Source organism: Echinops telfairi, unplaced genomic scaffold (assembly GCF_000313985.2).
Source record: "Echinops telfairi isolate 266 unplaced genomic scaffold, ASM31398v2 ScPeMD7_57;HRSCAF=196, whole genome shotgun sequence".
NCBI lineage: Eukaryota > Metazoa > Chordata > Mammalia > Afrosoricida > Tenrecidae > Echinops > Echinops telfairi.
Window position 1 is genome coordinate 3,114,567 of NW_022103955.1, and position 12,164 is coordinate 3,126,730.

Genomic DNA, 12,164 nt, shown 5'->3' on the forward strand with positions numbered 1-12,164 from the left:
CCACTATCATGCTCAGCCTTCATTTGGGTTTCAGTAATTCCTCTCAGTTACATTACCCTTGATCATGCCCTACCAGGCTTCCTACACCCTCACTACCAATTTGGATCACTTGTTGTTCCCTTGTCCCTGGGTTTGTTAACACCACTTCCTATCCCCACACCTCCCCCTCTCCCATGTACCCCCAGAACCGTCAGTCCTGTTGTTTTCTCCTCCAGATTGTTCATCCAGTCTATTTTATTTAGACAGACCTGCGGAGATAATAACATGCACAAAAACAAGACAGAGCAAAACAAAGCAACAAAACAACAGCAAAAAGTCAATGACAAAGAAACAACAACAAAAGCTTGTAGTTAGTTCAAGGACTGCTTGTTGGTCTTGAGGAGTGTTTTCCAGTCTAGTCTGATGGGGTGCCACATTCTGACCCCAAAGCCCATTTTTGGTATTTCCTGGGGACTTCCTTGCTCTGTTCCCCTTGCTGTTCTGTTGCACACCCTTAGTGTTTTGCCTCAGTGTGGTGGGGTCAGATCGGCGCAGTTTGATCTATGGAGATTCTTAATGTATTTTGAATGTCAAACTCATCATAAATACTATGGTTCTCAAATATTTTCTTCCATTCTGTAGGTCGTGTCTTTATTTCTTTATTGAGGTATTTTGTTGCACAAAAGTGTATCGTTTTTGTGAAATCTAACCTTTCTATGATTATTTTCTTTTGTTGGCGTGCTTTGGGTGTCACGTCTGGGAATCCAGGATCAAAAATCAAGTCCGGAAGCTTCACCCCTATATTTTCTTCTAAGAATCATGTGATCTTAGCTCTTATATTTAGGTCATTGACACATTTTGAATTAATTTTTTATTGTTGAGCAAGATTTGGTCAGCAAAAAAATGCAGAAATCCATTTCCCCATCCCTATTTGTTGAAAAGACTATTATTTCCCCAATTGAATGGGGAATGTAAAAAAAAAGAAAGAAAGAAAAAGAAAATTGACCACAGATGTATGGATTAAATTCTGGCCTTTCAATGTGATTCCATCGGTCTAGCCTTACGCCAGTACAACACTGTGGGTCCGCCTACCTTTTCCCTCTTTTTCATGTTTGCTCTTGCTCCTTGAAATTCGTTTAAGGAATTTTTCAAATTCCAAAGAATGATAAATTCACCAGTAGACAAGTATATGGGATCTACTTGTATATTTACCACATGCTTACTTTGTCCTTATTAACTATGTCAAAATATAATATCATTATTAATATAAAAAATTACCAAAAAGATCAAATAACTCCTGACATTGTTTTAAGTTTGTTAGACCATACATTATTGAAAAGCGCTCTCTGTTGTGACCTGTGATCTGTGAGCAATGTGTGTGTTTACAAGGCATTTTCCACAAAGCGTTTGCAATTCTCCCAATGGCTTGAAGCAGAGAGTTATTGGGATATATTTAACCACTGCAAAGATTTGTAGGGTGGAAATGTGTTTTTTGTGTAACTATGAATATTAAAAATGGATTTAAATAAATAAATTTATAGTATATATATAAAGAAAAAGAAAAAAATATCTTTTGATTGGTAAAGTTTGCATTTACCAATGCACAAGTTGTATCCATCTGGCAATTTGACTGGTTTTACAAAATTTATTTCTTATCTAGCTGCAGAAAGACTTTTATATCCTGTAAATGTATTGGAAAATTCTTGGCAAATCATTGAATAGCTTTCTTTCAATTTTTACCCCATTATAATGGAAGATTGCAGTTCCCACCATTCAAATAGATTGTAGTTCCAATTTTCTGAATCGGGGGTCACTGAGAAGACTTCTTTTAATTCTGTTACTAAAATGGGCTAAAAAGCTTGTGTATGGAGACAGTTTGTTAAAACTCAAGTGTAAATCGGCTTACCTGGGAGTGTCGTGGCACAACTGTGGTTTTTTTTGGCACAACTGTTTTTGAGAGGTTATAGTTTATTACTTATGACTCTAAGAAGTGATGAATATATAAATATTCCATATATGCCACTCCAGAGATCTGAACTTTATTGCCCACTTACTTACTATTTGAGCCATGTATGTCTATCAGAGCTGCTGAAGATTTACTATCACAAATTCGGAAGAATTACCAGAAGCCACAAGAAGAGCTGAAGGTATTAAAAGAAAGTGCCAGCAGCCTCCTTTCAAAATACAACGGTGACCTGCAGGTGGCAGAAGACCTGGTGCATGAAGCAGATACAAAGACCCAGGAAAGCGGCCGCCTGCTCCGCCTTATCAGTGCCAACTTGAGGGAGTTTGCGGTGAGTTGTAAGGCACGCTGGCCTCCTTCATGAGAGCTGGTGATCACATACCCCCACGTAGATTCTACCGTCATCAGGGCCTTCAAAAGTGAGCCTCTGAGTATTCACTTCACCAGTTCTAGGAATCTGACTTGCTTCTCTTGAAGCATCCTTAAGAGGTTCTTTTTGCGGCAGGGTAAAAAGCTGCATGTGCAAGAAGAAGAAAACCTGACTTCAGAGCTAATTGCCAGAGGAACAGGATTGATAGATGCTGCCGCCACCCAGGCAAATGCTGCCCGAAATGCTCTAGATGTAAGTTAGCGTGCTGAGTATGGTTTTATTTTTTTCCTTTTTCTTTTGTTTTTTTTTAAATCATTTTATTGGAGACTCATACAACTCTTTTCACAATCCATACATACATCCATTGTGTCAAGTACATTTGTACATTTATTTCCATCATCATTCTCAAAACATTTGCTTTCTACTTGAGCCCCTGGTATCAGCTCCTCATTTTTTCCCCTTCCTCCCCGGCCCCCCTCCCTCATGAACCCTTGATAACTTATAAATTATTATTTGGTCATGTCTTACACTATCCAAAATGTCCCTTCACCCACTTTTCTGTTGTCCATCCCCCAGGGAGGGGGTTATATGTAGATCCTTGTATTCGGTTCCCCCCTTTCTATCCCACCTTCCCTCCACCCTCCTGGTATAGCCACTCTCACCACTGCTCCGGTAGGAGTCATCTGTCCTGGATTCCCTGTGTTTCCAGTTCCTATCTGTACCAGTGTACATGCTCTGGTCTAGCCAGATTTGTATGGTAGAATTGGGATCATGATAGTTGGGGGGAAGAAGCATTTAATAACTAGAGGAAAGTTGTATGTTTCATCATTGCTACACTGCACCCTGACTGGACCGTCTCCTCCCCACAACCCTTCTGTAAGGGGATGTACAGTTGCCTACAGATGGACTTTGAGTCCCCATTCCACACTCCCCCTCATTTACAGTGATATAATCTTTTGTTATTTGATGGCTGATACCAGATCCCATCGACACCTCGTGATCACACAGGCTTGTGTGCTTCTTCCATGTGGCCTTTATTGCTTCTGAGCTAGATGGCCACTTGTTTACCTTCAAGCCTTTAAGACCCCAGATGCTATATCTTTTGATATCCAGGCACCATGAGCTCTCTTAACTACATTGCTTATGCACCCATTTGTCTTCAGCGATCGTGTCAGAAAGGTGAGCATCATGGAGTGCCAGTTTAATAGTACACTGGGCATGGTTTTAATGCTGTACCTAAAGAATCTACATACACTCATGTACCTGCACACATGTACATTATTAGAAGACACTGGGTGGTGCAAATAGTCAACATGCTTAGCTGCTAATGAAAAGTTGGTGATTAAAGTCTGCCCAGAGGTAGCTCGGAAGAAAAGCCTGTCAGTCTCCTCCCATGACACAGTCCTTGAAAGCCCAATGTGCATAGCTTTCCTCTGTACACGTGGGGTTCCCATGAGTCTGAATTGACATAGATTTAAAATAGTAATTTCTTTTTGTAGCAGCTCGAGTATCACCGGGATGAGCTACTCCGATGGAATGCTAAACTCCGGGGCCATGTAGATGATTTGGTCATGCAGATGTCCCGAAGGAGAGCACGTGCCCTCGTTTACAGAGCAGAGGATCATGCTGCTGAGCTCAGAAGACTCTCGAACATTCTTGACAGGTAAGGCCACTCATTTAGAGGAAGTTGGGAGGGTGAGATCAAAGAGAATAAGAACTGCTACTTCAACAATGTTGACTCATTCTTCTTCCGTTGCATAAGCATGAGGACTCCCATCACATTTGACATGCGTGTCAAGTGGGTTCTTGCCATGCCTGATGACACAATTTAATAAACAACATCAGTAACCACATACGTGATTTTTTTTTAAAAAAGTGCAAACTTCAATAGAAAGAAATTCAAATGATTCTGATTGTGTAACCTCTGGGGATTTCCCTGTTTGCAGACTTTCTTGTTATGGAGCTTGTCATTAGGTGGTTTTGTATGTGGGTGGAAGGTGCTTCGAGGGGCCACACAGTTAAGCTGTCAGCGGCTGACTGAACGGTTGGCATTTTCAACCCCCCTCCCCCTCCCCCTCCTGCTGGTGAGCAAGTTGATGATATGCTTCTATAAATATGGCAGCCCAGGAAAACAAATGTGGCCATTCTACTCTGTCCTATGGGCTTGCTATCATTTGGATACAACTCGATAGCGCCTAACTCCAGCAATATGCCTGGATGGTGGATGTGCAGTCTTTGCACTGAGGGTCTCTTTCCTAGCCCCTGGAAGACCCAGCCCCCACCCATCTTATGCTGCCTGAAGGCCTACCATTACAATGCAGAGTATAAGCTAACATATTCCCCAGAGAGTCAAAGATATAACATGTTTGAGACATGGAGCACATATTAGGGTGCTCGAATGGTCAACATGCTCAGCTGCTAACTGAACAGCTGGAAATGACAATCTCCTCAGAGGTGCCTCAGAAGAGAAGCCTGGCAATCCTCCTCCATGGCATCTGTCATTGAACTGCACACAGGCTGTATGTGAGCTTATAGTTTGAATATTTTCTATGTCTTCAATCTATTTAAAATGCATACTTCTTGAAAAATTTAGGAATCTCTCAACTCAATAATCTTGGGGGAAAAAAGAAGTGAGTTACTCAGGCACAGATGTGTCAATTGTCAGATTTCCCTTTCAAGATACAGCTGGGATGAAATGACACCATTTCAAGTTGGCAAGTTCTTAAGTGATTTGGCCACTTGTAAGAATGAAGTTCATCTGATTGAAATATTATCTTATCCTCAAAAGTCTCTAGTGAATTTCATGAAATTGGTGTAACCATTAGAATGATAAGTCTTGGCATCCTTTTATGTTAGGAAAGTGGTTGAAAATTAACAAGTGCTTTGCAGAGGAGGGTATAATCAATACAGACTTGCAGCAACTCCACCGACATATGCAGGGTGGGGTTTGAACCGGATTGGTTTGGGGGGTGGGGGACTGATGGAAATTGATGAGGGAACTAAAAGAAAGGAGACAGCAATGATCTCTTCTTTCAGTATTAATTAAGTGGCAATTGTGAGTTGTTATGATAACAATGTGGCTACACTTTCTCAAAAAATTACTCGAGGAGTTATTGAGGAAGCCGTGTAGTGTTGTCTTTGTTGATCCTTTTTAAAGGGAAAAGTGGGAGGCTTTGAGGAATAGGAAGGTCTTATAATTTTAGTGATGAGTGAACCTGGAGGCTTGATTTAGTTTATCATAACATCTCTAATTATGCTGATTTGATAGTGGCCTTGAAAATGTCAGACATGTGTCTTTGAATGCTACCAGCGCAGTCCACGTCCACTCCAACATTCAGCACCTGCTGGAAGAATCAGAGAGACTGGCAGACCAGGCTCTCAGAACCGTGACGGAGGCAAACCTGGTAAGAAACGTGTTGTGGGGTACAATGTGGGGGTGACTTCTCGAGGCAATCTCCAGAGACGCTTTTTCCCCAGAGAGTACTGGGGCAAGGACGCCAATCTTCTGGGCATTCTTTTTCAAGTAGAATCTGTTTATAGTTTCTATCATCACATATAAATTTTAATTTCTTAAGAGGATATTCCTTTTTAAAAAGACTAGCAGCTAGTGATGTGGTGATAAGGAAAATTGGACAATTTCTTATAAAAATAATGAATGATAATGCTCTTTGATATCTCCTTGAAATGTCTATCTTAACTTGTGGTAAAATCTTTGTTTGATATCTAGTTTCCTTCTTCATCCACTTAACAACTGTATGTGCTTTCCGATCAGCCATTTTAATTGTCCTTACCAGATGTCCAATTTTCTTTCTTGTTAGGACTTGACTGGAGGCTATTCTGAGTATCCAACAGGATTCCACCTTCCCTCCAGAAACTATGCTCACCTTGTTCTGTGTTTCAGTTCTCAGGAGACCTTGCTTCCAATGGGAAAACAGCTCACCATCGAAGTTTCAAGATTTTCAGAGAAAGCAGTGGCCTAAGTAGGACGCATGAAGGTCAGTTTCTGGAATGGATGGGAGGAATAAGCAAAGTGAAGATGAGCAGCCTGTAAAAGTGTTCTCCTTTCCTTTGCACCGATCTATTGGCACATTAATATCCCGAGCTTAGCATTTAAATACCAAACAATCCTAAATTGTGCTCAAGTTTATATATTTTTAAAATTTTAATCAACCTCTAGTTCCCACTGGCACTTTAAAATTTCCTCATGATTAAACTTTACATGCATTACTTTAGCTTGTGAGCTCCCATTGTTCTTCAGTGTTGGGTAGGTTTCCCTTGATTAAATGTGGTCTTCTATTTATCTCTCATTGTTTCACAGTTCCTTGAAGATATATAATATATTTCCTTTACCTTTTTTCTCAGGTTAATATAATGTTAGACTCGTGTCAGGTTTGCCTGAGGTAATTATTAAGATAAATCATGATTGGTTAATTAAATTTTAAATTGATTGCATTTAGTTCTTCCTATGAATTTAAATTAAAAATTATTTGGTCTATGTTAGTTATCTAATAAACATAACACAGCATGGAAACAGGAGACTGCTTACAAGAATCCTATCAAAGAAACTGTGGGTATATTATTTTTCTAAAGTATCACAAATGTCAGTGCTTTCCCCATAGGAAGAACTAGTGGGCCATTGGTCAGGCTCCAGTCCCCAGCAGACTACTTCTATGTCTGCTAGTGGATCCTACAGCTATCTGCAGCAAAGGCTAGGCTCCATCACGTTTTTGTTTCTCCATTACTAACACTATTTAAAAATAATATCATCTTATCATAGCATCTAAAGTGCACAGTACTAATCAAAAGTCATGAAACAAACTCAAACATCAATATCGATGAGCTCTGGTTTCAATTTACATGGTACTCAAAGATGTTGATTGACCGTACAGTCATGCCATTTCTAGCATTTAAAAATCTAGGTCAAACTGTGATGTTCACCATATTTAAATGTAAGGAAAGGGAAGGGGAGGGGGGGAAAATTAAAAAAAAAAGGAAAATGAGCGCATTCCGGGAACCCAAGAGGCAAGAAAATTTTGGGAATGATGAGGGCAACAAATGTATAGATGTGCTTTACACAATTGATCTATGTATTGTGACGAATTGTATGAGCCCCAATAAATTGATTAAAAAAAATAAAAAAATAAAATAAAATAAAATTAAGCCATGTCTTCAGAATCTAAATATGATTATGAACAACCATTGAAATAGTAACAGATAAGATCAAAAGGAGCAGACAGGCAGGAAACTAGGTGGGAGATTTTGAGGCAGAACCCCACATTCAGAGCTTTGTAACCTAGAGAAGTAGGCAGAATTTGGTATGAATAGTCTGATTAATGTTGAGTGATTTGAACACAGTAATTCGACCTTGAGCGCTAATGAAATAGCACATAAGCTTTAAGAAGAAATATTAGTGAGGACAACCATCAAAGTAGAAAGTAACCTGACAAGCTAAAACTCCGTCTTAATTTCCATACCATTGTCTGCTGGCAAAACTTTATACCATGGTGGTCTCGGAAAATCTGTCCATTCTGGAGGTGGGATCCGTAGCGATAAAGCAAGCAATTACCAGCCACTATGTAGTAGCCAACCTGAAAGGACGCTTTCGCTTCCCTCCCTCACTCAACTAGGTACTGCACTGGAACTGAGGGGATTGAAAAGAACAGTAAGCAGATTTCAAGGGAATGCTGATCAAATTACCAGGCAGATCAATAAATCACTTTTGATGCTGAGAGCAATTCCGGATGGTAAGTGACAGGAAATTTCTCGTTAATTAACATCTTCTCATTGCAAAGTCATTACACAGGAGCGAGGGAAACTCTTGCTTCAAGATTAAGAGCTCAAGCTCTAAATGGCACCAACACAGTTTTTGGGTGGTTTTGTTGTTGTTATTGTTGTTGTTTTTCCCAAATATGTCTGATTGGAAGTTGAGATGGCAATTTAAGAATTAATTTCAGCACATTTACATTGAGATGCTAGAATTAAAATTTTTAAAGCCAAAGTGTTTATACTGCCGCCTTAATTGCTTACTTTGAAAATGGGCTTAACCCAGGCCACATAGACAAAAGAAGAGCAAATCAAAAAGGTCAACACGTACAAGAAGCTGGAATTTACTGTTAACATGGGAACTGAAAGGACTCCTGCTTAGTAGCCATGCAGAAGTAAAAGCATTCTGTAATAGGCTCTTGGATCACTTTCATGTTGATGGTTTTAAATGCAGTATCAATTAAAATCTTAAATAAGGTGACTTTTTAAAAATTGAGATACAAATGACTTGCGCTCTGATGCATTATTTACACTCCCTCAAACTTCTCTTTCTTTTCTTTTTAAAGTCTTAAATTCATCTCCAAAGACTCTTCATCTCCAGTTCCATTGTAAGCCTGGTAATAGCCGTGAGGAGCTGGGCTCTGGGTTTGCTCCTTACCTTTCAATCGGTGGAGCATTTTCTTATCTGCTCCAATACGGTTGTGTGCGTGTATTTAAAGACAATATGGTACATGTTGATCAAATTACACACTATCCTTACCTTTCAATCCGTGGAGCATTTTCTTATCTGCTCCAAAACGGTTGTGTGCGTGTATTTAAAGACAATATGGTACATGTTGATCAAATTACACACTATCCTTAACTTTCAATCGGTGGAGCATTTTCTTATCTGCTCCAATACGGTTGTGTGCGTGTATTTAAAGACAATACGGTACATGTTGATCAAATTACACACTAATGTTTTATTCAGAAATAATTTCAGACTTGCAGATAGTTGCAAGAAGGAACAACTACCAGAACAATAAAAGGTTAAAAAATGTGACTACAGTTTCAGTTCACGCATGCACACATGTTTAAATAACACACGTACATGTTTAAATAACATGTCTCTAAAATCAATTAATATTTTTAATGAATTTTTGTGTGAATTAAGTGGGGAGTTTACAGTTTAGACTAACAATTCTGCATTTAACAATTCAAATCACGCATCAACCTCCAATCCCTTACCCACTGATTTCTCCTCCACCTTTTATGGACCTCCATGTGCCTTTACACCCAAGTCTATACCAGTCAACTTCAGGTCTATCAGTTCATCTTCCCACCTTTACGGGGGTGACACCCCACCCCCACCCCCTTGTGGTGATCATTATTAGATGCTCTCAAATCGGTTGCAACGCATAGTGACCCTATGTACAGCCATCCTCACAACTGATCTTGTGTTTGAGCACATTTGTTGCAGCCACTGTGTCAATCCATCTTGTCGGAAGACTTCCTCTTTTGTCATATCCCTCTTCTTTACAAACCATGATGTCCTTATGCCGGGATTGCTCTCTGCTGGGAGCATGTACAAAGTATCGGAGACGAAGTCTTGACAATCTTGCTCTAAGAAGCATTCTGGCTGTACTTCGTCCAAGACAGCTCTAGTTGTTCGTCGGCGGTCCCTGGTACTTTCAGTGCACACTCGGCCAACAGCTTTGGGAAGCCCAAAGTCTGTTCCCTTCGGTATGCAAGTCCTTGTTTTGGTTTTCACTCTTATGGTGCTGATCTCATACAATGTGTGTAATAATGTGGCTACTCAACAATGTGGTTGAATAACTTCACTCAGCATAATATTTTCTGGGTCCAGCGTTGTTGTGAGGTGCTTCATGGTTTTATTTAATTACTTAGTGATGCATATTTCATTGTTTCTAGAGTTTCTTTATCCATTCTTCTACTGATGTTTTTTTTTATCATTTTATTGAGGGCTCATACAACTCTTATCACAATCTATATCTCCATCCATTGTGTCAAGCACATTTGTACATTTGCTGCCATCATCATTCTCAAAACATTTTCTTTCCACTTAAGCCCTTGGTATCAGCTCCTCATTTTTCCCCTCCCTCCCTAACCCACCTTCCCTTATGAACCCTTGATAATTTATAAATTATTATTATGTTTTCATGCCTTACACTGACTAATGTCTCCCTTCACCCACTTTTCTGCTGTCTGTTCCCCTGGGAGGGGGTTATCTGTAGATCATTGTGATTGGTTCCCCCTTTCTCTCCCCACCTTCCTCTTACCCTCCTTGTATCACCACTCTTAATATGGGTCCTGAGGGATTTATCTGTCCTGTATTCCCTGTTTTCCAGCTCTTATCTGTAACCATGTATGTGCTTTGATCTAGCTAGATTTGTAAGGTAGAATTGGGATCATGATTATTGGGGGTGGGGTGGGGAGGAAGCATTAAAGAACTGGAGGAAAGTTGTAAGTTTCAATGGGGCTATACTGCACCCTGACTGGCTCATCTCTTCCTTGTGACCTTTCTATAAAGGGATATCCAATTGTCTACAGCACTCAGCACTCCCCTTCATTCACAATGATATGATTTTTGTTCTTTGATGCCTGATGCCTGATCTCATCAACACCTTGTGATCACACAGGCTGGTGTGCTTCTTCCATGTGGACTTTGTTGCTTCTCAGTTAGATGGCCACTTGTTTATTTTCAAGCCTTTAAGACTCCAGATGCTTATCTTTTGATAGCCAGGCACCATACCGATGGGCTTTTAGACTTTTCCAACTTCTTGGCATTGTGAGAGGTGTTCTTATATAAACATAGAAGTGAATGTATCTGTTCGTGATATTTCTCAATGCTTTAGAGTATATACTCAGAAGTATTTCTTGATCATATGGAATTTATTTTCCCAATTGTATGAGGAAGAGCCATGTGGTTGGACATATTTATAGACCCACTAACAATAGATGAGCATTTGAGTCTCTCTGCACTCTCTCCAGAATTTGTTTTTCTGTTTGTTTGTTTGTTTTAATTGGATAGTCATTGTCAATATTTTTTAGTGATGTCTTTGAGATGGCTATGATCATGAGCATTTTTTCATGAGTTTGTTAGCAATTTGAATGTCATTTTTGGTGTATTGTCTGTTTATGTCCTGTGTTAGTCTGGGTTGACTAAAGTAATAAATCCAGAGGTACTGTGTATAAGAGAGAATTTTATATCAAAGAGCAATTGTACATTAAGAAAACATCTAAGCCCAGTCCAGATCAAGTCCATACGTCCTATATTAGCCCATATGGCCCACACCAGTCTATAAATTCCTCTTTAGACTCACACAACACAAGCAATGGCCCCGAATGCAGGAAGATCACAGGCCAATGGGTGGAAAGTCTTGTGGATCCAGTGGTGGTGGAAGCACCTCAGTGCATAGGTTCCAACAGCTCTAAGGCTCTGACTGCATCAGTGTATCTACATCTGATGGAAAGTCTCACAGAGAGAGTATGCCTGGCCTCCAGTGAGCTATTTATCTCCTTAGCACCTCTAAATAAGGCAATCAAGCTGTGACCTGATTGACAGGCTAACCTCCACCCTTTCACTCTTAATAGTCTCATGTTGACACCACATTATGAAACTACCACATGTCCCTTGCCCAATTTTTAATTGGGTTCTTTGTTCTTTTCTCATCGAGGTCTTGCAGTTTTTTGTAGATTTGAGAGATTACTCCTTTTTCCAGTGCATCATTCTTGATGACTTTTTCCCAGTGTTCAGGTTCTCTTTCAGCTCTTTTCATGATCTTTTGATGTATATAGGTATCTTACTTTAGTCTACCCATTAGTCTATTTTGGCTTCTATGTATGCTTTGGTCACTATGTTTGGGAGTATGTCTATGCCCAATAATAGGTTCCTTGTGCTTGTCCTTATTTTCTCATTGATGATCTTTATCCCCCTCAGACTTATGTTTAAGCCTTTGACCCATCTTGAGTTCTTTTTTGTACATGGGATGAGGTGGAGTCCAGTTTCATTCTTCTGCAGATGGAAATCCAATTTTTCCAGCACCATTCGTTGAAGAGACTATCTTTTTTTTCTATTTAATGTTTTTG

General features: G+C 39.7%; 1 protein-coding gene across 1 annotated transcript in view; it reads left to right on the forward strand.

Moving 5' to 3' along the window:
• LAMA1 (laminin subunit alpha 1) overlaps window positions 1-12,164 on the forward strand; it is a 267,694-nt gene that overhangs the window by 213,331 nt on the left and 42,199 nt on the right. Inside the window, exons 40-45 of the mRNA XM_013004706.2 lie at window positions 2,063-2,273; window positions 2,448-2,564; window positions 3,812-3,975; window positions 5,581-5,716; window positions 6,214-6,307; window positions 7,940-8,056. Coding sequence (XP_012860160.1) covers window positions 2,063-2,273; window positions 2,448-2,564; window positions 3,812-3,975; window positions 5,581-5,716; window positions 6,214-6,307; window positions 7,940-8,056 — 839 coding nt within the window. The remainder of the gene's footprint in view (window positions 1-2,062; window positions 2,274-2,447; window positions 2,565-3,811; window positions 3,976-5,580; window positions 5,717-6,213; window positions 6,308-7,939; window positions 8,057-12,164) is intronic.